Source organism: Sphaeramia orbicularis, chromosome 19 (assembly GCF_902148855.1).
Source record: "Sphaeramia orbicularis chromosome 19, fSphaOr1.1, whole genome shotgun sequence".
NCBI classification, from domain to species: domain Eukaryota; kingdom Metazoa; phylum Chordata; class Actinopteri; order Kurtiformes; family Apogonidae; genus Sphaeramia; species Sphaeramia orbicularis.
In genome coordinates this window covers 28,680,346-28,695,117 of record NC_043975.1, presented here as the reverse complement: position 1 = coordinate 28,695,117, position 14,772 = coordinate 28,680,346, and the positions used below count along the sequence as shown (strand labels likewise).

Below are 14,772 nucleotides of genomic sequence, written 5' to 3'. Positions count from 1 at the left end.
GCTTTCGGCTCACACAATCTGAATTTCATTCTGTCTCTGAGACACTCATTTTCTATCCTTTTCTTTGTCCCAAACTCTTGTTCTATACTCCCTTCCTGGGAAACAGGGTTGTTTCCACGGCACTGCTCTCCCCAACCCCTGCAGCCCTCAATCATCCATTCATTAACTCTTAAGTCAACACACAACCCCTGTGTGTGCCTATGCATGTGTGTGTGTGTATGCACGTGTGCCAGCAGTCCTCCGAAGAATCAGTGTGGGAGCTCTTTCGCAACCTTTGGGCTCTTTTGTTGCTCTATTTCCCTGAAGGAGCATTTCTACACACACATACCCACACACATGCTCTTATGGCCCAGAGAAGAAAGAACAAATGCTGCAATTAAACTTCTAAAAGCCCCAGGTTGATGCCAAGACACTTGCACCCCCCGTAAACACTCACACAAAACTGCAAAGTGTGCAAGGGGTGCTGTCAATCAAACCTGCTGGCGGAAAGAGGAGCTTTTTCTACCTAGAAAGTTGTGCAACTGCCTGTGGAAGCTTCAAAAAAGAGGGAAGGAAAGAGAAATGCAAACATGAAGCAACTGACAGACTTGCAGATGGAACATTGAGCAACAGGAGTCAAGAAAAAGGAGAAATGTAAAGACATATACCACAAGGGGACAAGTATGGATGAGGAGAAATGTAGGAAAAAGGGTAAGAGACACATTTTTAGCAAAAATTAAGACAAACACAATAGTATAACTGGAGTTTATGAAAATAAGCTTCTCTGTTACTAATTTTACTCTGCAGGAAGGCCTCCCGCATTTACACATCATATGTCATCAGTGTCATTTAAACGGACAAGCTGGGGAACTGGGTTTGCTTTGGACAGGTCCTCATTGTCTCTAGTGGTGATTATATTTCTCTAGCTTCATTGTTTACATCTGGTGTGCCTCAAGGCTCGGCTCGGCCCCGCTCCACTCGCCAGTCCCATTCACATCTCACTGCCATGCCAACGAAACTCATCTGTAACTTTTAATTAGATGAAACAATCCCGGCTAAACACGATCGTTAAGCAAAAACCAGAATGTCCTAAAATGACTTTCATCTTGTCACTGGCTCTAAATCCTTGAAAACAGTTAGAGACAGATTTGACGTCAAAACAGCGTGCAAAGTCTGGTATTTAATCTGAAAGTTTAACCTTCAGACATTTAAGAATTTGAAGGAGAAACTAGAGAGACAACTGCAAAAAAGATATGAAACTAAATACTTGAAATACTGCAAAGAATAGTAAATCTTTCTCTTTTAATAAAACAGGGGGTGTGCTGTATTTTTAGTATAAAACCAACCTCATCATCCCACTCCTCTAACAGACAACTGAACAATGCCACCTTTTATACCTGTTTTCCACAAGGTGTCAGCAGACTTCAGTTTTCTAATAATTATCACAGACTCAATGAAATAAATGATAAAATTCTGCACATATTTGAATCTGTACGAGAATTTTTTTCATTTTGTTTGGTTATTCATGGCTCCAACATCCAAGATTAGACAGATAATGAATGATTTTTTTTCTCAAAATGTACAATACTATGAGGAAGTCCCAAACCAACATTAGGTTCACTGGTTTAGTAAAGTTGTAATGATCACACATATGCATTTGTCAGTTTCTGCATTAAGGTCCAATCTGGATATATGTGAAGCATGTAAAAGTTTCAGGGAAAAAAACTGCTTCAATAAACAAAAGTGGAAATATTTACTTTGCACTTAACATGTCATTTCTTATGTTTTATACCAAGTTCAACACAGCTTCTTATCATGGGGTCAGAGGTTGCACTAAATAGTAACTTTGACATTTAGAACCCATTTAGTTCATTTTTTTCTCCATCTTTTAAGGCTGTGCATATATTTCCTGTACTTTCTTGTTGTATCTGGAGAAAAGAGAATGAGACATTAACCTATGAAGACCTGGGACTGCTTTTATGTTAACTCTTAAATGGATTTTTCTCTATTTTTAACCTTTCTTAAGTGATTTATCTTCATTTATTCTAATATTATACTCTTTATTTTGCATTTTTTCAGTATAAATCCTATATTTTCCAATATTTAATTCAATGATCATGCAGATGTTCATTAAAGCTCATATTAAACCAAGATGAGATGAAATGAGACGAGACAAGACGAAACGAGACGAGATAAGATAAAATAAGATAAGATAAGATAAGATAAGATAAGATAAGATAAGATAAGATAAGATAAGATAAGATAAGATAAGATAAGATAAGATAAGATAAGATAAGATATGCCTTTATTAGTCCCACAAGGGGAAATTCCAGGTTTACAGCAGCAAAGTACAAATGCACAAAGAAGTGCAAAATCAAAAACAAAGATAAATCAAAAATCCAAAATGCTATATAATTTACAGCAGTGCACATGCTGATAAATTAGACGGTCATTGTATGAGAAACAGAGAAAACTATAGAAAAAGTGACTTTTTCAGTCAAATCTATCATTAACTGAACACAAACCAAATGTTTCCATCCACTGTCGTTGATCCAACTCCATGGGTTTTACCGGTGAATGTTGTAGAAGAAGATGACGGTGTTTCCACGGTAACTACGGAGCCTCTGAACGTCCAAATGGGTCATATCTGATGACCATGAAAAGATGACAAACTGCATTTTACACCAATTATTTTACATGTATTGATAGGATCTGTGGATCAACAGGTATTTAACAGTTTAGATCAGTAGATGGTTCAGGTTAAAGGTGGATGTTTGAGCCTTTATGGGTTAATATGTATTCTCATTTCAACCCTGCAAAAAAAACAAAACAAACTTAGAGGTGCAATAAGACTTTTGCACAGCACTGTATATATTCAGAGTTAAACCACATCATACTTAAGGAATGTGTAGGGTATGTAGTTTACCACCATCAGAGTGTGAATGTGTGAGTGAATGAATAATGGATCCACTGTACGTGCTTTGAGTATGCGTTCATAGAAGAGCGCTATATAAATCTAACCCATTATTATTATTACACTGGTCTACAACAAATTTATTGTTTAAGTTTTTTGAGCTGATTTAGGATAATTTTGGTGTGCTGAATCCAAAAATCACATTAATTTTGCTCAATCAGGTCAACTTTCTGAACTATGCTACATATTGGCTTTTTAACATTTTTGCTTACATTTATGGGCATTTTCACATCATATGATACAAAATTCTTTCATATTTCTTGCAATAAATGAGTTCTGAAGATTTTTAATTTTGCCAATTTATGATTAATGTTTTTTTTAATATTACAGGTGAATGAAATGGCTTCGACTAGAAGATCTTGCAAAAATAAGCCTGATGTATTCTGCTACATCTGCGGTGAATACACCCTTGTACCTAACAGGAATCAAGTGATCAAATTTTTTTTTTTTCTCTTAAAACCTATTTTGGGTGAGAGCTATATAAAAAAAATCAACTGATAAAGTCACAAAAATGTAATCAATTTTGTGAGAAGATCAAATTTTTCAAAATCAAATTTGCAAAAAACCTGACCTGATTGAGAAAAACAGATGTCATTTTTGGATTTAGCGGTGCAAAATGGTCCTAATTCAGTTGAAAAAACCTAGACAACTTGCAAAAACCTTTTTTTTTTTTTAACCCAGTGTTATTATTATTATTATTATTATTATTATTATTATTATTATTATTATTATTATTATTATTAAGGAATATATTACTCTAATACAATCAAATATGTGCATTTCCTTTTAGGACATTGATCATTTGCTAACATTATCAAGTGCAAATGTAGAGCATCCTGTGATAGAAAAAGGACATCTGGTGGTAGTAAATGGTACTAAATGTAAAAATACATTTAATTGTTTATAAAAATTGCATCCCTTTAAAGATGTTGAATCACTAAGCTTCTAACATTAGGTTTATTATTTTTTCTGGTTCACCATGAATGCATCGTTTGACGAGAACAACAGTGCATTTTTTTTTTTTTTTTTTTTTTTTTTTTTTTTTTGCAGCAAGTACTTTTTAATGTATCCACCAGTGGGCAGTGTGCACTAACTCAAATCTCATACAGACTTGGTTGAGCTTATTTGTAGCCTAAAGTGAATCCATCTGTACTTTGAGATCATGACAGCGTTTTGTTTGTTGCATTTCAATCAATTATTCTGCGTTTTCATATTTTAATAAAGATTTTTTTTTTTTTTTTTTTTTAGATACACTTTCCTGGTGAGATATTTACTATGTTAAAGTTTGTAAATATATCAGATCTGAGCATATGGACACAGCAGATGGAATAATGTGTCATGTTTGGTGGTCAGACCTGCTCCTCTGTTCAGTCAAACCTTCCAGCTCAGGCTTTGGATGCTGCTTTTTCCCCGCCCAGTACATTTAATAGTATAATTATGAGAGTTCTGGATGAGGAGTGGGGTTGGCCTTAAGACATTTGACTCTATTTGGAGTTGTGTCGGTTGCACATGAAGAAAGTTTTTTTTTTTCTTTTTTTCCCCCTTGTTCTCCAGCCCTCACACTTCCAGTAGAGCTCCTTGGCTCCAGACTCTGTCCGCACAGAGAGCGCACAAGGATGGGTGTTCTCCAGGCGCACAGGATACTATGGGCATGCGTTCTGATTCTTACAGGAACAACAGGAGTTTATGGTGAGTTCTATTTTTATATGTTCAGACTAAATCGTGGTTTCTTAGCAAGTTAAAGCACAGGGAGGCAGACTTAAATCCTATTGTAAAACATTCCCAAAACTGCATTAACGCACAAAAGACAGATTTGCCAAAATGTTTCACAGTCCTCTTTTAACACCACAGTTACAGATAAACAGATTATTAATGTAAACCTCTTGTGTTTCTGTGCTGCACCAGTGTTTTTCATGCATTTACAGTAATTGCAGTAGAAGAAAGCAGGATTAAATTCACTTTTTGTGCAGATAAACATCACTTGAAAGCTTTTCAGATGAGTTGAATCTGACCACAATCTTTCAAATGCAACTTTAACCCTTTCATGCATGAATTATAAGAACCTTAGTTGAGGGGTTTTTTTTGGTTTGTTTTGTTTTTTGAGTGTTTTTATTCCTCCTTAGACATGAAAAAAATAATACAAGTGAGTTGTGTTTTTGTTTTTTTTTGTTTTTTTCATGGATTTACAAAAATGGCCATGCTACACCATGCATTATATTCTTGAAGCAAAGGAACAAGTATTTAAAACCCAATATCAGAAAATGATATGAAAACAATGAAATAAAAACATGTTTAATGCTGCTAATCTGATGTTTTCTCACATTTTAACATATTCTGATACTAGTTATTACTCACTTCATGGAGATAATATGCAAAAAAAAAACAAAAAAAAACAAAACTGTTTAACCCCCCCCCCCCCACCCCCCCCCCCCCCCCCCCCCCCCCCCCCCCCCCCAAAAAAAAAATTGTTAATTAAAGTCTAATAATTTAATAATTTACAGTCAAACATGTTAGTGCAGATCAGGTTTATCAAGAACAGCAAAGTTACAGTGATGGAATGAATGTCAGTGTATGGGGTGATGCATAAGCGTCCACAGTGTTGGCTGATATGAAACTAAAACAACAAAATATAAAAATATAATATACATATAAAATGTACATAAAATAAAGTATAGAAGAGAACAGCTGTAGAATAACTGTCCACTGGAGTAACCATTATGCATGAAAGGGTTAATATCCTCCTGAGACCCAGCAATGTATTTTGTCCTTTGTAGGGGACAAGAGTTTCACAGCTTTACTTAAAAAAAAGAAAAAGAAAAAAAAAAGTTCACTGCAAAGAACATGCCAAAAATAACAAATAAAATAAAAAAAATAAACGTATTTGAAAATCTGTGGCATCATGCCATTTCCAATCAAGGCAATTATTTAATGTAAAAAAGCCAAAACTTTTACTTTCCTGGGTCTCAGGAGGATAGAACAGAATAGTCCTTTATTGTCATTGTAACATGCAACATGTACAACGAAATTAAAAAAGTGTCAAACAATCAGTGCATAGTTAAAAACAACACAGATACAAACACCACAATAATAAATAAATACAGAAACAAACACACACAGCCATTCATTCTGTCATTGCACGATCCCGTCACTATATATATATATGTTGTCTTAGATTGTTTTTTATGGCATTGATGGTGGTTATTGCTGTTAGATAGAAACTGTTTTTGAGTCTGTTTGTTCTTTTTTTTTTAATGACTTGATCTTTATTGAATTTTTCTTTTATATATGAAAAAAGGGTAAAAAAAAAAAAAAAAAAAAAAAAGAGCAAAATAATAGTAAAACAGAAAAAAAAAAAAAGGTTTTAGGCCATATATGCTATACATTTCCACACCTTATACCAGTTATCAATGCCAGTATACTGAAGACATGTGGACAATCTCCGACCAGATGAAACATAAATAATAATAATAATAATAATAATAATAATAACAATGCCAATAATACAAATATACATGGTTACAACCGTCATTACAGTCAGTCTGTTTGTTCTTGATCTGATTGTCCTTGATTGATATGTCAAAAAAAAACAAAAATATCCCACCCTCATGTTGGGATCATAAAGTACAGGTAACAACTGATCAACTCAACTGCAATCAGTGATGAATCTCCACCCTTTTCATTCCAGGTTCTAACGTCTGCACCTCCAGAGGGGCCAGTACATGTAAGCAGTGTCTGGCTGTACATCCCAGCTGTTCCTGGTGCTTCCAAGAGGTGTGTTTCTTTTTCACTTTGCTTTATTTAGGCAGCAAGATTTGTGCCGGCTCGGCTAGTTCAGGGTGGTACCGATCTCCCCATCTCTTGAGTAATCTGACAGTGAAGAATGTAGGCGAAGCTGGAGATCCCATACACACATTTAACAGTTTATTAGGACTAGTAGAGTGAAGTCTGACAACTCTAATCCTGATCCAGTGTAAAGTATCTGAGGTCTGACTCCAAGAACACACATCTCATCAGAGCCACAGTCACAAAGTGGATAAGAGCTAATACTTTGAGCTCCTTCACTGACACTTAGTGAGCTCCTTGTGTTAGTCTTGGCACTTAAAGCCTGAAGTCATATGACTTTATAGGGATAACATCCTATTGGGTTTAAACGTACAAGCATAATGTCAAAATGTTCTTAATCTCAGTCAGGGAGTCTACGTACTTAACTCCCCCTTATAGTTTTTTCTTGAAACTTTCACTATTTTAATTTTTTTTTTTTTTTTTTGGCAGCTGTGTTTTTTGGGCTGAGATATCTTTATACATAAAAGCACTTCTTGCACATTCAGACTGTGTTGAGAGATGAGACATTTTAAATCAAAGTGGAATTTACTTGCTGGAGTGTCTGCATCTGTATCTTCTCTCCATGAGATTAAAAAATAAAAAGCATAATGTTTTGTGTCATTTCTGGACTTTATCATCCCTTTTTGAAGTTAAGTCTTTAGCCCATAAAAACCAAATGCTAGTTTTGTGGCAGTTCCCGAATGAATTTTTCTCTCTATTTTAACCTCTTTTTAACTGATTTAGATGAATCTAGATGCAGCTTCATTATGTAAAATCATAAAGTAACAGGTCTCCATGGGGTTTCTACAGGTTTCAAGTTAAGGAAGTACTTTCTAAGACTATTTATGTAATTTAAGACCTGTTTTCTGTTCCATTACTTTAGGACTTTGGTGATGATTTTGATATGAATACAAAACAATATTATGCTTTTCAGTATTCCCATGCTACTCTAATGCCTTTTTGCTTAAAGTCGCAAATTCGACGCTAATTCAAATCAGTTATTTTTAGCAGGTTTTAAACAAATCCAATCACCTTTGAATCTGCCACAATCATATTTAACACATAAAGACCCAGTGTTAGTTTTGTGGAAGTACATTTAACCTTTCTTAAGTGATTAATCACCATTTATTATATATTATCCTCTGTATTTTGCATTTTTCACCATAAATCATGTATTTTCCACTATTTAATTTAGATATTTGTGAAAACCCAGGGTTAATACGCAGGTTATTATATCAAAACAGAGAAAACTGAAGAAAAAGTGACTTTTTCAGCAAATATATCAATAAGTGAGCATAAAAACAAGTGTGTCCATCCACTGTCATTGGTCCAACTCCATGGGTTTTACTGGTGAATCAGTGTTGTAGAAGATGACGGTGTTTCCACGGTAACTACAAAGGCTCTGAACATCCACATGGGTCATATCTGATGACCATGAAAAGATGACAAACTGTATTTTACACCAATTATTTACATGCATTGATAGGATTAATGGATCCACAGGTATTAAACAGTTTAGATCAGTAGATGGTTGTGGTTGCTGGTGGAATTTTAGGTCTTTATGGGTTAAATCAATTCAGTATGGTCTCACATTACAACACAGCTTTATTACAGATGCAAATTCTGTAAATAAATAGCTGTTAGATTACATTTTTTCCACATAAAACTTTTCCAAAGCAGTCAGGAGGTTGATGGAAACTGGCTGTGTTTCTGTAAAAAAAAAAAAAAAAAAAAAATGCCCTACGTCTTCTTTCAGGACTTCGGCCAGGGTGTTGCCAGCTCTTCCCGTTGTGATCTGAAGACTAACCTCATAGCGGCGGGCTGCGCTCAATCATCTCTTGAATCCCCAAACAGCAAACTGCAGGTGATCGAAGACCGGCCTCTCAGCAACAAAGCAGCGGGGGCTACACAGGATGTCACACAGATTAAACCCCAGAAACTTCACATCACTCTCCGACCAGGTGAGTTTCACTATCAGACTCTGTGGTTTTTATATCGCAGTATTCTGAAGTAGAAATAGCTCATGAAGGGGCAGTTGTAATGCATTATTTATCTTAGAATGTAGAATATGACAAAAGTCTGAATCTTCTATCAATAAGTAACTAAAACTCATTTAAATTCAGGGGCCACATTCAGACCAATATGATCTCAACCAATAAAATAATAGCATAATAACCTATAAATAATGACAACTCCAAAAATTGTGTCTTTGTTTTAGTGCAAAAAATTGTAAATTATAATAAAATGAAAGCAAACTGTTTGCAAAAAAAGAGATGTGAATAATCTGAAAAAAACTGACATTTCTTAAGAGAAATAAGTGCAATTTTAACAATATTATACCTCAACTTACCATTTCTACATGTGCATTACACACACTGTTACACAAATATTTGGTAACAGGCATTATTATTGTTAAAATGTTGGAGATGTGGAACTAAAACAACAACAAAACAGTTTCACAGTGGATCTACAAATACACAAAACATTTAGTAACATGCAAAATATTGTTAAAATTGCACTTAATTTTCTTTAGACACTTCAAGTTGTTCATATTTGTTCAGGTTATTCACTTTTTATTGTTAAAGGATAGTTTGTTTATTTAAATATTTTCATAGTGCAATGTTTTTTTTATCTAAATAAACCGAGAAGAAAATTTGTAGTCATTAGTTAGGGGGTATTATGCTATTATTTTACTTGAGATCACATTGGTCTGTATGAGGTCCATAAACTAAAACGAGTTTGACACACTTGATTGTGAATATCTTCAGTGTAATTTTCACATATCCCGTGGTTTTGGCTGCGTGTTTGATACCCCTGAACTGAAGTACTCCATTATTCCAGATGATGCGAAGCGTTTCACTGTGAAGGTGCGTCAGGTAGAGGACTACCCTGTAGATCTCTACTACCTCATGGACCTCTCCTACTCCATGAATGATGACCTTTTCCGTCTGAGGTCGCTGGGCAGAGGTCTGGCCGAGGCGATGAACCGTACAACCAGTAACCTCCGTATGGGCTTCGGGGCTTTTGTGGACAAGCCCCTCTCACCTTACATGTACATTTCCCCAAAGGAGGCTGTGAAGAACCCCTGTTACAGGTAAAAGTTTGAACATGGCTGGTGGATTGATCTGGTTCAGATAGACAGTTCAGTAGGCGATTCTCAGCTAAAACACTTCGTTAAAATTCAAAACAACTGGGAAAGGTAATGCATTCTTAAAGACTTACAATGTTTGATAGTTTTTGGAAACATACTTTTTTTCCTGCCAAGTGTAGGAGATTTGTTCTGCCGTACTGTGCATCATACGCCCATGTAGACAATTAGTTCAGCAAAAAAGACTGGAACAACAGGAAAGTAGAAGCAACACATTCTTTATTTTACTTCTTGTTTCTAAGAATCAACTGAAACAGTGGGTGAACTTATGGTTGAGAGTCAAAATGGGTTACAGAACCTTTTCCATTGGATGGCCAAGGGGCAAGTGTGAAATATATAATACACAGTCGCAGAAAAAATTATTAGACCGTCAAAAGTCCTCAGAAATAATGGATATGCAATCAAGTATTAACTCCTGTGTGTATCGTGTGACTAAAACAGACAGAAAAGAAAACATGGAATGTCTAAAAGCACTGTTTTTGTCAGTACAATGCCATAGCTATTGATGTAAGATCTGAAGTGATTTTGGTTATTATCAAGAAAACATGGAAAATGTCTAGATATCAGCTCTGAAATTAAACTCTTATCAGTTATATTTGTTGTTATCATTATATTTGTCCAAGCAAATGTACCTTTAGTTGTACCAGGCATTAAAATGAGCAAGAAATTGAAGAAAACAAAGGTGGTCTAATAATTTTTTCCGCGACTGTGTAATGTATAAGATCTGTGAAGACGAATTTCTTTAAGGGAACAATAAACAAACTAACTAACTAACAAACTAACTAACTAACTAACTAACTAACTAACTATATATATATATATTAGCTCTTATATGCAAATTACTTTTCCCACATTCTTTCGTATGTTTTCTACAAATATGATATATTTGTATTTTACTCATGTGCACAGCTGTAAATAGTACATACAGGTTTTTTGAAGTTGTATTTATTTTGTATTTTGTGTGCTTATGTGGTTAACTGCTGCGGTAAATGTGGAATTTCTCCTTATGGGACTTTTAAATGCATATCTTATCTTATCTTATCTTATCTTATCTGATCTACTCAAGACTTTCCATTGAATTCTACTTTTACAAAATCTCCATTATATTTCAGAGGGAAATTGTTTTATTTCACTGCATTTATTTGACAAAAATGAACCCATCTCACAGCAGTCTAACCCCAGGTCATGTTCCCTATTAGTGGATGAAAAATCCAATACAAAACTTTCAATTTTATGATACTTTTACTTAATTATATTTCAGAGGACATCGTCATATTCCAATACATTTAACTATTACCATCCTCACAGCACAGTATCAAAGTACTCTTAAATTTATTTGATAAAAATAGCAATATAGTCACCATAAAAATAGTCATTTTTCATAAAAATGGATTTATATGTAATGTCAGTTGATGGTAGGAACTAATAAAATGCATCTTTTATGTTTTGAGCTGAAAAAAATTACCTCATCTGAAAACATAATTATCCAAGTCACAGATTGTTATCAGGAATGTAGTAAAAGCACCAAATCCCATGAACCCACACTTTTCAGTGTCATTTTCTCCTTTATCTTTTGTTATTGTTTTGACTGAGAAACCCCCAGTGACAGACATTACATAGACTTTGTTAAACAGACTTGAAAGATGATCATATTAATCAGATTTTTTGTTTCTCAGTAAGAAAGTAATTAACCCTTTAACCCCTGAAATATTATTTCAATGAAACATGCTGCTGTGAATTTACGTCTGTTTCAGTGTCATAAAAGCTGCTGTGAGGATGTGCTTGTGCTCCTTTTCATTAGTGATTTTGCTTTAATGTGTGTTTTAGGGTCAAAACAGGGTCTAATAACAGAAAAAGACAAAGAGAGGAATTGAAGTTTGACAGGTTTTTACTAAACAAGGCACTCAGAATGTACATGAATAAGAGATTTAGGATGATGAACATGAACTGTGAACTGGAACACACTGAACAATAAGTTTTTGAATTTGGGCCCTGTAGCTTTTGTTTTGGGGCTCTTCTTTTCTAAATCACTCCAGCTGCTTTTAGGCACCTGGTTGAACTCCAAAAAGCAGTTAAATGATCAAAACTCAGTAAAAACACAGTAAAAACAATAAAGGAAAATCACCACAACACTGTAAACAACAGTAAAAAGAAAAAAACACAAGGAAAACAGAGTAAAAAGAAGCCCAAACCATCTATTTTTATGCGAATTGTCTCACTCACTGCTCTGTGTTTTACCCCCCCAATTACACAGGCGGTGTGGAGTATACTGAGCATGCTCAGTTGTCTATGGAAAGAGCAAAGTCTTTTCTATCAGCACGTATTGAAATTTTTCCTATTGAGCAAATGGTTGAATTTTTAGGAATATTTAAATAAATCATATATTCAGAATGCTCACCACAGACACATTAAGGGGTTAAAGGGTTAATGTTGCACTGTCCATGAGAAAAAGTCATCCCCCTGTTACTGATACTAACATACTCTTGTACTATCCTGTTTCTTTGTAATGGAAAGTTTATTCTGGGCAGAATTTTTAGATTCGCCTTCTTCCAACACTAGTGTGGATTTCAGTGGTTGTTTATGTCTGCGTGTGGATCGGACCCTCATTATGCACATGATGTCATTTCAGTGAGTACACCTTTAAACACAGTGTTTCTCAGTAAAAACTCAGAGTCACAGCGCTTGTTAAAGGCTTACAGTGGTTCCATATTGCTTGGTCAGCTGCTCTGAATTAACCGCAGGTGATGTACTGGCAGAGTAACAGTGTCACTGAGCTGCTGTAACTCCACCCCAAAGAGCCTCTGAGGTTGATTTAGTGGTTTAAGGTCCCTCGGGGTCATTTACTTTCCCGCGTACACACAGTCTGCCGAGTTCAACCCAGAGGAATGTTTGGGTAAGAGATAAGGGAAATTTAAAGTACTACAGAAAACAGAGAATGGGTCCACCAGTGACGAAAATCAAATACAGGACGAGCTTTTGGAATGTGTGTAACGTTCAGGACAGCAAAATTTACTGTGAGCTTTACTGTTACACCTTCAGCAAAAATGTAGCGGGAGATTTAACCTTTTACTATTAACTGACATACACATGAATCTTATGTTTTTATGCTTCGTGCGGAAAAATGCAGTCATGTAAGTCAGTTTTGTTACAGTCAATGTGATATAAGATACACAGCACATAGTATTTAACCCTTTCATGCATAGTGGTCACTACAGTGGACAGCTTTTCTACAGCTGTCCTCGTGTATATTCATGGATTTTATTGTTTTAGTTCCATATCAGCTAACACAGTGGACACTTATGTATCATCACAAACACTGCGATTCGTACCATACCTGTAACTTTGCTGTTATTGATAAACCTGATCTGCAGGGACATGTTTGAGTGTAAATCAATTGCTATTTGTTATTAGACTGTAATTAATAATTGTTTTTGTTTGGGTTTTTTTTGAATAAAAATTGTTTGTTTTGGGTTTGTTTTTGTTTTTTTTTTGCATATTATGTCCATGAAGTGAGTAATAACTAGTATTAGAGTCTGTTAAAGGACTGATATTTTGCTTTTTTTAAATGGAATTATGCTTTTTTAAAACATTTCCCTGTGGTCATCATAAACTGTAAATGCTATGCTTGGGTCTGAATTCCTCATTAATTCAACTCCACAGGTCCATCTTCAACCCTATTTCTGAGTAATGACACCAGAAAGGTCGTTTTGAGCGCTGGCCCTTTAAATGCAAATGAGACACTTTACACCCCACCTCCTCCAGGTTGTTGACCGTGTTTTTCTGTTATGTTCAGCCGCTTGTATTCGTTAATACAACCAACAACTGAACATTTTAGGTAATCGGCTCGAAGTTTGGACATTTTTCAGTTATTACTACAACCGCTGCTGCTGATAAACAATTACGTTGTACGAGAAATGTTTGTCTGAAATCTTGACCTTATATGTGCAAATGTTGTGACATAACTAGTCATAAATTGTAACAAATTATGCAGGAATTGAAACAGGTTGTAGAAATCCACTCAATTTTTGCTGGAATGAATATAAAGATAGCTTTGCTGCACCTGGAGGGATCAAATTCAAACTTTTTAAATTATTAGGGTCCAAATACACAAATAAATGTACCAAAGACTAATAAAAGTGGGTTTAGCAAAATGTGACCCCTTTAAAATGAGAGAAAACATCAGATTAGCAGCATTAAAAATGTTTTTATTTCATAGTTTTCACACTGTATATCAGTAAATACATGTTTCTTTGCTTTGAAAATTAAACGTGTGGTGTCCAGCTGAGTGGACATTTGTGCAACTCCATGAAAAATAGGTTCATAAAAAAATTCAGTTGCATTGTTTGTTTTTTTCATGCCTAAATAGGAATAAAATCACTCAGGAAAAAAAAAATTGATAAAAGCTCTCATAATTCATGTATGAATTGGTTTAAATAAGGTTCCATACATTGTTTTTTCTGCTTCCATGATCCTATTTTCAGCTGATTCAACAGGTCGGCAGCTCTTTCATTCCCTGAAACTGACTAATCTCTGTTGTTTGATTGACAGCATTAACAACACCTGTTTGCCCCAGTTCGGCTACAAGCATGTTCTGTCTCTGACGGAGGAAGTGGGACGCTTCACGGAGGAAGTGAAGAAGCAGATGGTGTCCAGGAATCGAGACGCCCCGGAGGGAGGTTTTGATGCCATCATCCAGGCGGCTGTGTGCAAGGTGGAGAGAGATCTGAACACACTTCACACAGATTCTCTCTCACATTCTTTGTCTGCTCTGTAATACAAACAGACACTCGTAAATATCTCAGGACGTAATTAAAAACATAATTTAGTTTCATCTGAAGTTCTTTAGATT

General features: G+C 35.1%; 1 protein-coding gene across 1 annotated transcript in view; it reads left to right on the top strand.

Annotated features, from left to right (window-relative positions):
- The first annotated feature begins 4,490 nt into the window (after positions 1–4,490).
- Positions 4,491–14,772, top strand: part of LOC115410709 (integrin beta-3-like) — a 35,610-nt gene continuing 25,328 nt past the window's right edge. Inside the window, exons 1-5 of the mRNA XM_030122473.1 lie at positions 4,491–4,642; positions 6,639–6,724; positions 8,532–8,736; positions 9,617–9,869; positions 14,472–14,634. Coding sequence (XP_029978333.1) covers positions 4,570–4,642; positions 6,639–6,724; positions 8,532–8,736; positions 9,617–9,869; positions 14,472–14,634 — 780 coding nt within the window. The 5' untranslated portion in view covers positions 4,491–4,569. The remainder of the gene's footprint in view (positions 4,643–6,638; positions 6,725–8,531; positions 8,737–9,616; positions 9,870–14,471; positions 14,635–14,772) is intronic.